The sequence below is a fragment of the Glycine max genome, chromosome 5, assembly GCF_000004515.6.
Source record: "Glycine max cultivar Williams 82 chromosome 5, Glycine_max_v4.0, whole genome shotgun sequence".
Taxonomy (NCBI): Eukaryota; Viridiplantae; Streptophyta; class Magnoliopsida; order Fabales; family Fabaceae; genus Glycine; species Glycine max.
Genome location: NC_038241.2, coordinates 28,542,576 through 28,555,884, shown reverse-complemented (window position 1 = coordinate 28,555,884; position 13,309 = coordinate 28,542,576). Strand labels below are relative to the sequence as shown.

General features: G+C 36.1%; 1 protein-coding gene across 1 annotated transcript; it reads right to left on the bottom strand.

The window, feature by feature from the left end:
* Positions 1-326: 326 nt before the first annotated feature.
* Positions 327-2,838, bottom strand: LOC100781741 (U-box domain-containing protein 30). Its single transcript, XM_041015413.1, has one exon. It carries the CDS (start codon positions 1,963-1,965, stop codon positions 631-633), a length of 1,335 nt encoding a protein of 444 aa, XP_040871347.1. The 5' UTR covers positions 1,966-2,838; the 3' UTR covers positions 327-630.
* Between the last annotated feature and the right edge of the window lie 10,471 nt (positions 2,839-13,309).

Sequence of the window (13,309 nt, the reverse complement as noted above, 5' to 3'; positions counted from 1 at the left end):
AATCGCTTGAAGAATTTGCAGGTGCAGTGTATACTAAGAATGGTTATTTCCATTGTACAGATTTAATGAAAATTTAAAGCCATAGGGGCTCTACATCTGCATGTTTGATGTCAATCCCCGTGTTCTCAAGGGAAAATTGGAGGCCTCTAAAACCCCCAAAGGGAAGAAGATACAATACAATGAAGCCATGGAGCAAAACAACTTAACAATGATAACTGAAATTACAAGCTCCACATTAATTGCTATCCCTCTCCTAGGTATCTTTATCCAAGAATAGCAGATTTCTTTCATCTATATACACCCCCCCCCCACCCCCCCCCCAAAAGCAGTATGAACAATTTCAGCATCTTCTTGATGGGGCTTATTGAAAAAAAAACATTGGACAAGAAGGAACACACAAAAGTGAACCCACTAAAGAAAGTTGTGTCAAGTCCTTCACTCAAATATCAATTGTTGGAATCAAAACACGAAAAAAGGTATATATACATGAGTGATTTGCATTCCCATGCCAACTCTTGGGGCTTTTTATTAGCTCAGTAGTGTGGGAAGTAGCTGGTCTTTTGCTTCTCTTGCCTACAAATTTACAAATTGTTGATTGTAGATACAATACAACCAGGTTAAAATCCAGGATCATTGGATTGTTCTAGTAAGCTTGCACTTGGAAATGAAGATTGTATCTGAATAATTCAAACTACACAACTTCAAAAGCTCGGTGGATTGTTGTTTCAATATAGGATTGCAACCGCTTTGAATCACAAGGAGGAGCTTTGCAGCAAGTCCTGCTTCCACAGCAATCAAAGAGCACTCATCAGGTGCAACATTGCACACAGACCATAGTATCGACAATGCATATTGAGTGCAGTTCTCTGAGACCCTCATCAACAGTTTCACCATAACAGGTATGGTATTAGAACAATCCTTCAAAGCTAATATGCCTTCAGGGACTGATGCCAATGCATCCAAAATTGAAAGAGCCAATTCCAAACATTCATGCTCCAAACCAGGCAACAATTGAACCAATTGAGAAACAGCCCCAATGCTCACTAGCAGACTCTTAACTTCTGAATGCAAGCACAGTGTTCTGAGGAGCCTCAGTCCAGAGCAGATTCCATTTGTGTGCCTCTTGTCCTTCACAAGCCTCATCAATCCAACCAAAAGGCTATGGCTCCTGAAAATCACCATCTGAAAATCCTTCTCTTCAATCAGTGTCTCAATCAGCCACGTGCAATTGATCTTCGTCTCAATTGAACCCTCATTCAAAATGTCCACCATCAGTGAAACCTTTGCAGGCTGTACTAGACTCCTCTTGGACTCACAATCAAGGCTCAAACTCACAAGAACACCAATGACCTCGGCCCCAACGGTGTGCGAGGTGAAAGGACTGAGCAACGACGACACCACAGAGACTCCGCCACCGTCAACCAACGCCTTTCGGGCAGTAGCGTGAGCAGCCACCACTTGATGGAGCTCCTTGAGGGCTGAAACACGAGCTTGACCCTTAACTTTCTTGAGAGTTTCAACGATCTCCAACACCCTCCCCAGCACGTCTTCTGATCTCTTCTTCATCACAAGGTACTTCTGAGAAAACCAAGTGGATATCAAACGGTGGAGGGTAGTGTTTGGAGTGAGGGAACCGTCCCAAAGCTCTTGCATTGTGGTGGGGCAAGTGAAGTGCCCCAAACTGAACCATTTGAGAATGTTGCACCTCTCATAGGTCTGGCCAGTGCAAAGGGTCACAGGGTCCTGCATTGGCTCAAGGGAAATTGGGCAAATGAACACAGAGGGAACTTCACACAGGTCCAACTCTTCAATCATTTTCCCAAGATCCAATTTTTCACCAACCCCAGTTCCCACAACCCCAGTATCCACACCACCACCCAAAACCCCATCTTTCACCGCCGTGTCCAGATCTAGAATCTGGCCCTCCACCCCACCCCTCTTACAATGAGGCTCAAACATTGGCATTTTCAAAACCCCTTTGGGAAAAAGGAACCAGCTTTGGAGAGAAACCAGAAAACCAAAATCACTGCAATGAGAAACTGAAACACCCTTCAATGGACAACAGCATTACACACGTGAAGCGGGTAAAAGAAGAATAATAAAACTCCCGAGGCATGAACAGTTTCCAAGCAACAAACTTGCTTTATTGTAATTTTTTTTTCTTTTTCTCTCTCTGCTTTATCTTATCTCTTTTAATGGTCAAAAGAATCATTACCATCATATTTCAACATCATAACTATATAATTAAGCTTGAAAGGGGGGGCCTTAACAGTGAAGAATGTAGACCAATCAAAGAGCAAACAGTGAAGAACAGTGGCCTAGTAACCAGAAGAAGTAAATCAATGGCAGAAGAAGATTCTGACAAGCTGTTGAAAGAGGCATTGGGGTAAATAATTGAAGGGAAAAATGGAAAGAAGGGGTTGGGAGTGATAGATAAATCAAGAGGGACCGTACCGGCATGGGAAAGAAAGAGTGGGAAGAAGAAAAGACAACACTGGCACTGCCAAAGGGAAAGGAAAGGCTCTTCCTACACACAGCCAGACTGCCACTGAACACCTCTTCTCTTTTCTTTTCTTTTTTGACAGATTTTTGTAAATTGTAATCACCCCTCACGAAATAGTGAGCAGATTAATTTAGTTGAGTTTTTTTATCCCAAAAGAAATTAAAAATTATTCAAATAATATAACTCACGAATAATCTACACAAATGATACATTCTATTGTGCTAGGTATCAAATGGCTTCCCCCCAAACTAATTTCACAGTGTGCTTTTTTTTTTCAACGTTAAGAAATCAACTTTTTAGGAACCTATTTCTTAATGAGATTTTTTTAATTGATAATTTTGTTGTTTTTAATTGTTTTTGTTTTTTAATTATTTTTTATGTCATTTATTAGTTATTTCTTTCTATTTTTTTATGTCTTTCTAAAAAAATTAATTTTTTGTTAATAAAATTTATATTTAACCCGCAAATTTACTTGAACTAAAAAATGATTTTAAGTTAACATGAATTATAATAGAATTACAAATAATATAATACTTTGTTTTTGTTTTTTAGGGGTGTAAACGACCAAACACTTTTTTCTACTAAAATCAATGGAAGATTATGAGGTCTACTCTTTGTAAATAGATCCAAAATATTTTTAGAAGTTCATTTGAAGTGGCTTCAATCAATAAAATCCTTGTTGCTTTGATCCTGAAGGTTAAGGATGCATTGATGTTTACTCAATTCAGGTCGATAAGTCTATGTAATCAATAATCAATAGTATTTGATTTTTTTTCAAAATTTATATATATATATATATATATATATATATATATATATATATATATATATATATATATATATATATATATTACATATATTAAAAATAAAAATGTAATACAAATTAGTGAGTCAGTGAGTTGGGACAACGGGTTCACATATTAAAACCCATGACCCAACCCAAAATTCAACGATTTTGATTGGTTCGGTTCGAATTTGACTCAAATACAAAAATTATCCAACCCAAACTGTTTGGATCAATTCGAGTTTGCGGGTGACCTGCACCTAGGCATGACACCCGCACGGGGTGGGGGTGGGAAGTACTCCCCCGCTCCCCGTCCCCTAACCTTACTCTGCTCCCCGTCTTCGTCCCTGCTCCTCGTGGTGGGGGTATTTTTTGTCCCGTCTCCTTCCCCGGCTCCCCGCGGGGACCCCGTTTTACATTAAAAAATATAAAAAATTATTAACAATTTTTTTTTGTTTTATCTCAATTTTTCAACAATAATAAATTTAAGGTTTAATTCTAAGTTCAAAACATGACTAAAATACCAAAATAAATCAATAATAATATTAATAAAATCACACAAGCATAAAAGCATCCAAGAAATATCCAAGTACACATTAATGTTACAGTATTACACAATAAAAACAACAAAACTAGCATAACATTACAAGTCTTCATACAACAAATTAACATCATCATACTGAATCAAGTCTTCATACTTCCATCCAAGTGCAATGAAACATCTTCAGCATCAAACCTACACAATGAAACATGTAAATATGTGTTTAGAAAATATAAAAAAGTCATGAATTAATATAATAAAATTTTCATACCGTTGGCGTTGTTGTGTCTGCATCGTCAACTATTGAGCAAAATTCCATCTTTGATTTTAAGGAACCTAATGACACAATTATACAATCATTAAAATAAACTAATTGCTTGGAAGAAAAATTTACATGTAAAATTAAATTTATTACCTTCAATCTCATTACGCAACCAATCTTGAGAGCACATCAATGCCTCAACAGTGTCTTCATTTAATTTGCTACGATGTGGAGTCAGAAACTGTCCACCAATGCTAAATACAGACTCTGAAGCAACCGTTGAGATAGGAATAGCTAGAAATTCTTTAACAATCCTTTGCAAAGTAGGATACTTAACCCCAATGTTTTTCCAATATCCCAAAATGTCAAAGTTACTAATATTTGATTGATTAAACAATACAGGCTCCTCCAAGTATAAATCCAATTCAGATTTAACACAATCACCAGAAGAAGTTTCTTTAACATATTTTAAAAAGTTAGAACTCCAATCAACCTTTCCACCATTATTATCCAAACCAGGCACTATTGAAGATGAAGTGGAAACAGAAGTATTCCTCTTTTCCCTAGATTGATATTCAGAAACCAAATCTTCTAATAATTTTGTCACCTTATTCAATTGATTTGTGCTTTCACTTCCATACATGAGAGGGAAAAAATAATTTAGCAACTTCATTTTCAACCTAGGGTCCAAAATAACCCTTATTGCCATCACCCCATTGATCATGCCCCAATACTTCTCAAACTTGGGAATCATACTGTCAGTCATACCTTGAATGGTGCTATTAGAAGAAAAAATCCATTCATTCAAAGCCAATCGAATTTCACATGCTTTTGGAAAATAAACATTTGAAGTTGGATATTGTGTACCTGAAAATAACTCAGTAACTTTATAAAAGATTTCCAACTTCTCATAAATTTCAGTTGCCATTTTCCAATCATCATCACTTGGCATTGACTTATATTGAGGCTCTCATTGAGTCAAATGCTTGAAAACTTCAAGATATGGCAATACAGAAACAAGCATTAAATAAGTTGAATTTCATCTAGTTCTACAATCCATCCTAAGTTTCTTTGAATAAGGAATTTCCAATTGTTCACAAGCCTCAATAAATTTTTCTTCCCTCTTTGGTGTTCCAACCCAAAAGGAAACACTATCCCTAATCTTCTCAATGGAATCATGGATAATTGACATTCCATCCTTCACAATCAAGTTTAAAATATGGGCACAACACCGCATATGGAAGGAAGTCTCTCCCAAAATAAATGAACTATGTCCAAACTTGCTAATAATTTTAGGAATCATTGCATCATTAGTACTACAATTATCATTAGTTATTGTAGATACCTTTCTATCTAGATTCCATTCAAAAAAAATGTTCAATTATAATCTCTGCAAGAACTTCAGCAGTATGCGGTGCAGGAACATACATAAACCTAAAATAAAATAATTATTCATCTTAATATACATATTACCAATTATATAAAATTAAAATCATAAAACTTTCAAGTGAATGATTATTTACCTCATAAGCCGACTTTGCAAATTCCAATTGTTATCAATGAAAGGGGCGGTAATAGTTATATAGCCTTTGTTTTGATTCGATGCAGTCCACATGTCTGTTGTTATAGCTATGCGACTTGAATTTTTTTGAATTAACTTCATAGTTTTGGCCCTTTCACTCTCATAGAACTTTAGTATATCCAACTTCAATGTATTACGGGATATTACTTTGAACAAAGGTTGGACAACATTACAAAACCTTCGAAACCCAATGTGATCAACCATAGCAAGAGGGTATTCATGCAATGCAATCATCTTTGTCAATTCCATCCTAGTAGCATCTTGATTAAAGGTATAGTTTCCAACTAAAATAGATTCGCCTCTATCTCCTACTGAAGATAATGATTGTTGAAGAGTTTTTAGTATTGATTGCTTTGGACCCCTCACTGTTCGAAGCTTACAGGTTCTAATGTTGTCGTGCAAATGCTTCGTACCTAATCTTGTATCACCACCAAGTTTCTTTTCACAATATTTACATATAGCTTTCCGTTTTCCCTCTATTTTCTTTCTTTTGAAGTGGGTCCAAGCAGCGGAAGTTAATCCTCTTTTATTTGGACTTCTTTCAACATCTTCAACTTCTTCTATATTTGGAGAATTTTTTGCTTCTTCCATCGGATTGCTTTGTGCATCATTAGCAACTTGTTGTGTTTCTAATGGAGTAATACTATTAACGGATGGATCAATAGGCGTACCCATTTTTTGTACAACAAACAAGTAACAAAATTTACAAATATGAGTCATGTAAAATTGTAAATGCACAAATCTAACTCTTATTGCTAGATTACAAATTTTTAACTCAATGAATCAGCCAAACCAAAACATTACAATAAGCTAGCAACAAAACAAATTATTGAAAATATAACAGAAACAAATAAATAAAACAGAGGAAGAACATACAATATAGGAAGAACAATTTGAAGTTGTGAAACCCAAAAATGCATGGTGCGACTCGAAGAAGAAAAAGGTGCAACGAAGGCTTCCACGAGTTCACGGCTGAAACGAACAATGAAGAAGGAACGGTGAAGAAGGAACGATGAAGAAGTGAAGAGGGTGAAGACACTGTGAAACGGTGAAACGAACAATGAAGAAGTGACGAAGGAACGAAGGTGAAGCAGTGAAGAAGGAACAAAGGTGAAGAAGGAAGTCAAGGAACGAAGTCTGAATGTTTGATGCAGCGTTTTAGGGTTTGGGTAATATTTGTGTCTTTGTGACGTCTAAGATATTACTTATATATATGATAATTTTATTTTACTAGTAAAATACTATATTAACCCGTATATTTATGTTATAAATATTATAAGTTATGAGGGTATATAAGTAAAATTCTATATACGTGGGGATACGGGGACCTTGCGGGGCGGGGAGCATAGTTCCCGTCCCTGTCCCCGAATTAGCTGTGGGGGGTTTTTCATCCCCATCCCCGTCCCCGCGGGAAATTTTTCCCCGACTGCAAGGCCCCGAATGGGGCAGTCCCCGCGGGGATCCCCAAGTTGTGGGGAGAATTGTCATGCATACCCGCACCCGCTTACACCCCTAATTTTTTTATGTCTTTTATTATTTATTGCTTTGAATTTTTTTATCTTTCTAAAAAAAGAAAAATTAATTTTTTGTTAATAAAATTTGTATTTACCCCACAAATTTACTTGAACTAAAAAAGGGTTTAAGTTAACATAAATTAGAATAGAATTACAAAGAATACAATAATTTGTTTTTAATTGTTTTTGTTTTGTAATTTTTTTATGTCTTTTATTAGTTATTCCTTTGTATTTTTTTGTCTTTCTAAAAAAAGAAAAATTAATTTGTTGTTAATAAAAATTTTATTTAACCCAAAAATTTACTTGAACTAAAAAAGATTTAAGTTAACGTGAATTAGAATAAAATTAGAAACAATACAACAATTTGTTTTTAAGGTTGTTGGCTTAGTGTCCAACACAATGAAGGCATTTGTTTTTTGAGTGACCTGGATTGCGACAAATGGAACATCTTTTTGGCTCACTCAATTCTCTCATATCCATTTGGTGTGTGTACGAGAGGATACTGGACAACCTTTAGAATTTCTTAACATTTTTGGGTCATGCCAGATTGGTGGTTCGTGACACTGTGGCCAATACACTTCATTGTGCAATTTGCCAAAAAATCCACTATACACATTTGAGACACTTTCCAATGTGTACACAATCTATTTAAGCCCTATACTCATGGTGAACACGCTTATAAACAACAACGACATGCAAACAAGACATGTGTACCTTTTGGAATTTACCACAATTACACCATATTTGTTCTAGCTTAACCATGAAATTTCCAGCTGGCTGCACCTTTCTTGGGTTAATTATCTCTTGCACTAAGAACCGTGTATCACATCAATCGAACTCAAGAAAATGGTAAGAGTTGGCCTTTCTTTGCACGTCTTCCATAGCTTGTTTAGTATTTCTATATAAACATGGTCAAATCTAATCATTATTGTGACTTCTCTCCTTCTTTCGTCGAATAAGTTATTACACCTTTGATAAGTCAATTTGACCAACACACTTATTGAAAGATTTCTTATTTTCTTGAGTACCGAGTTGATTCACTCAGCCAGATTGGTGATCATGTGATCATCAGCCTCCATCCCATGCAAGAGTCCAAATGGATATGAGAGAATTGAGTGAGCCCCATGTTTTAACCCCACACCCTTAATAATAGAGCCCAAATGAAATAAAAATTGCTATTTACACTCCCTTTTTCTTATTTGGCTCTATTATTCTTTTTTTATTTATCATTGTCTAGTTAGTTCGTAGTGTATTGTAAATATTTCGTCACCTATTTACTTGCCCCATGTTTTAATCCCACACCCTTAATTACTTAGTGTATTCCTCGCTTCTATTATATTACATTCTATTCCCATTCGATTTATTTGTGTGTCTCGTCTGTTGATTACTTAACGCTACGTTAATCATTTTGAAATTTTATGTTAGTATTCTTTAGTACATGTTTACATTCTGTGCAGTCCATGTTAGGTCTCTGACTTGGCGGTGTTTTAATAAACGTGTGGGAAATTTAGTAAATGTCATGTTGGATCTCCGACTTGCTTGACTTCGCAAAGTTTACCGCAAACCCAAAATCCTTTTTCATATTTCGTGCACTCCATGCTGGGTCTCCTACTTGCTTGACTTTACAAAGTATATTTGAGGTTCTCCTTTTTCTTCATAAACAAATAATCACTCAATTCTCATTTTTCTCCATAAAAATTGCACATTACTCGAAATTGCTTCAAGGTCCAATGCCTGAAGCGATTCTCTTCGCTATTTTCTTAAAACTCAACGTCGTTTCAAGGTCCACAAACTTAACGACTTTTTCATATAATTAAAACAAATCTTTCAAAAAATAAAAATTAAAACAAACCCCACACACAAGTTGTTTTTTACGTAAGTCTGATTTCCTCATTGCACTTGAGGATACTTAGAAGCGAAGGAAACCCCTTGTTGACCTAAAAAACTAAAAACCCATAAAATTCCCTTTGTTTCCTAAAAAAATAAAAATTTTCTTTCTTTTTCCAAATAAACAAAAAAATATAACAAACACAAGTCATGTTCTCAAGGGAAAATAAATAATTAAAAAGTTACTTTATTTTTAGCACACTCGATTAAAGGTTGTCGTCTTCATGACGGGCGCGTGGGGTGCTAACACTTTCCCCTTGCGTAAACAACTCTCGAATCCTTTTTTTCAAACCATAGACCATTTCTTATCCTTTTGGTTTTCCCGACTTTTTCCTTAAATAAGCGTTAGTGGAGACTCCTCCAGTTTTCCTTTTTGGAAGACCTCTTTTTATCTTTTTTTATCATTGTCCCGTCATGGCCCACGTTGTGACAGATGACAACTGCACTGGGAACAAATTAGAGAGTTAAGCTGTTTAATCAAGCGTGCGATTTTATTGTGACTTTTTCCTTATTTATTTTCCCATTTTCTTTCATCTTTTCGTTGAGCTCTCGTTCGTTGTCGTTTCACTCTATTACCGTTCTTTTCATGGTTTTGCTTTGATCTCGTTTCTTTTATTCTTTGTTTCACTTATGCTTGTATATATCCTTTGCTAAATTGTTACTTCTTTGTGTCTTTTTATCACTTTAGTAGTTAGAAGTAAATTGTGCCATTGAATCCTAGGGTAGGCGACATGTGCTATACTTGTAGAATCTGCCTTGGAATTTTTTGGTCGTTTTGTAGGTGGGGTTGGGTAGTTCTTAGGTTGCTTCATTCACACATGACACTTACACTTTTTGCACACCCTTTGAGATATTGGGCCCTGTACCTGGGTCTGTGTGAGCCATAGGTAGTGGAGGTCAATCTATGGTCGTGTTGGATCTTCGACTTGCTTGATGATAGTGAAACCTCATCTAAAGTTTTTCTCTTTTTGTGATGCATTGCCATTAGTAGTCCCTATCATCATAGTGTTATTACCCAAGAGGATGATATCTCTAGAGGCTAGTGAGGTTACATGAAACTACCTTTGGAAGTTGTCACTAGATAGTGAAATTTTAGACCTTTTCCATTAGGTTCTTGAATTAGGGACACGAAGTAGACTCACCCCAACTTGTTTCCTTGATCACATCATGTGTCTCTTCATAGCATCGTGATGGACATATGATTTCCGCATTCATCATTTATCATATTCATGCACTGCATTTGCATAAGTCATTGCATTTCCATACATATTCATTTAGCATGTTTTTTGTTCAGACAATTACATACATTCTATTGTCATTATTCACATGTTATGTTCACTCATGCATGGTCTTATCATATAGTTGCTCATGCCTTGCATTTTCCTCTGCATCACCCCAAAGTCACAATGAAGCACGAAAGCTTACACTGCATTCTTGGTTATGCGTGTTGGGTACTATGGTGATAACTATAAACAAACCATGTCGGGGTTATACACTCTTCTTTCTTGAAAATGATAAAAAAAGAAGAAGTCATGTGCACATGGTACCCAATGCATCTAATAGCAAGAAATGATGGTATTTCGGGTGTCTCGTGTCGATCTCATAAATACATCTGCCATGTGTAGCATAGGTATGTCCTGCTCATTGATGTGCCATCATTTTCTTCTATTTTCTAAACCCTTTTTGCACCATTTTAATTACTGATTGGTCTTAATTGTCAATTAATCAGGCAGTTTTATTATTTGGGCTCATTTAGCTAATTTGATGTTTTTAATCTAATTTCAGGAATTAATGAAACATTGGGCTTAATCCGGATTTTGGTTATGGACTTGAAGAGGGCAAATTAAGCAGCGCTTACCTTAGTTAATTTCTAATTAGGAAATTTCGCAATTTTATTTTATGTTGTTCAGTGTTTATTTCGTTTTGGGCCAGAGTATTGTAATAGGGCCCAGAGACTTTGAGTGACTCTTTTTAAATAGCAGCCTTGGGATTCGTGCAAGGTATTTTGTTATGCTATTCATTATTCAGAGCTTTTGTTTTAGGGTTTTCGTTTTTCTGCTTAATGCTACTGTTCACGTAATGCAATTTTACGTTTTCTGTTCCTAATTACAATTTCGTTCTTGCTTCTTCTTCTACTCTCATTTACGTTCCTGTTTCATCTACGTTTATGTTCATTTACGTTTTTGTTCATTTACGTTTCTGCTTCATGTTTCATTTGCGTTTTCTATTTGAATCCATGGAAGGCTAGATTTTCTGGTGTTGTTTCCTTTTGAGGATGAAGCCCAACTCTCTTTGAGGTTTCGCTTGAAATGTGGTTCCCTGACAGTTTTCCCTTCACCAGTTATCCCAAATTCGTGAATATTAATCAGTGCACGCTTCGTGTTCGATTAATTGCCTCTGAGCCTAACTTGCGTTCATGCTTAATGGACGAAGGGCTAACTGGTGTATGTGGTGCCTAATCACGTACTGACAACCCTAAGTTGATTTTCGCTTAGTAAATTGAAATAGGGTTGGATTAAGTGGTTGACTGTTAGGGACGAATTCTCCATAACCCAGGATAAGAGAATGGCTTCTGAATCAAAGGAAACAACCCGCTTTTAATATTAGTAATTTCGTATTCCAGTTTACTTGTTCTGCTCTTTAATCACAAAACAAACAAACCCCCCCAATCGTTACTGTTACTGCAAGTATATTATGAACATTTGGTTTGTCACTGCTCGTTGGGAAACGACCTAGGATCACTTCCTAGTTACTGCATTTTCATGTTTATTTGATTCGGGTACGGCCTCGATCAAATTTGGCGCCGTTGCCGAGGAGTAGTGTCCAAAGGTTCATAATAGCTAGCTAGTGTTGTGTGTTTAATCCTTTCGTGTTTTATGTTTAAATTGTTAGTATTGTGTTAGTATGTGTGTTAGTGTTGTTTAATGTCCTGGTATTTTGTTTAATGTGTGTTCTGTTTCAGTTTTTCCATTAAGCGTTTCCCCTGTTTCAGTCTTGGGTGTTTTGCTGTGAAGATTGTGCTTGCGGCAAAAACAGAGTAGTAGTAGAAATCAATTAGAGACGGATTTTAGCGACCACCCATGCTGAATTATTTGAGATTTTTTGTTTTAGTAGCTAGGGTTGTTAATTTTGGCTGAATTTTTTTGTGGTAACTTCTTTTAATCCATATTTTGTGGGAAAAATAACTAGAGCCTTTAGTTTGGTCAGATTTGAAAGTTCCAAAAAACTAGCAAATTTTGTGTTTGTCAAAACTTCAAACGGCCATAACTTTTGCTCCGGTTATCAGAATCGCAATTATTATATATGCATTTGGGGTAGAAAAAAATTTCCTACGCTGTGGGAGCTGGCCATAGGCCGGCTGAGGTCTCCATCGTCCAAAAAAAAGCGATTCTGTCAAAAGTTTTTTATTTTTCAAGTTTTATTCACTTATTTTTCTTAACTTACCATTTTTAGCTTTCATAGTTAGACTTTGAATTTTTGTCTGAAATTTTTTGTGCTATCTTCTCATCATTTTATAAGGTTGCTCACAAAATTTCAAGTCATTTGGATATCATTTGAGGGTAGCTGTAGTTCAAACCTACACCTTTATTTACATGATAAGGCAACTAGTTGTGTGCATGTTGAATGTAGTGTATGACTAGAGGTAATCCATCTGACTTACAACCCTTTGATCCTGAGATAGATAGGACATTTCATAGATTAGTTAGGCATCATTTTATACCTTTTGATCATTCTAAGCATTCCATTACTGGTGAATCTATGCATTCTGTTATTGGTGATTTTGAACATCCTGATCTTGAACATTATAATTTTGAGCATTCTGATTCTGAGCATTCTGATTTTGCACATTCTGAGAACATGGCACAACCTCCATCCCGTGAGAGGACTCTAAGGGAAATGGCTGCACCTGATTTCACCTACGAAAGCTTGTGCATCCAATACCCTGATGAGGATGTCCCATATGTTCTTAAAACTGGACTGATTCATTTGCTTCCAAAGTTTCATGGCCTTGCAGGTGAAGACCCGCACAAACATTTGAAAGAATTTCACATTGTCTGCTCAACCATGAAACCCCCAGATGTCCAAGAGGATCACATATTTCTGAAGGCTTTTCCTCATTCATTAGAGGGAGTGGCAAAGGACTGGCTGTATTACCTTGCTCCAAGGTCCATCACGAGCTGGGATGACCTTAAGAGAGTATTCTTAGAAAAATTTTTCCCTGCTTCCAGGACCACA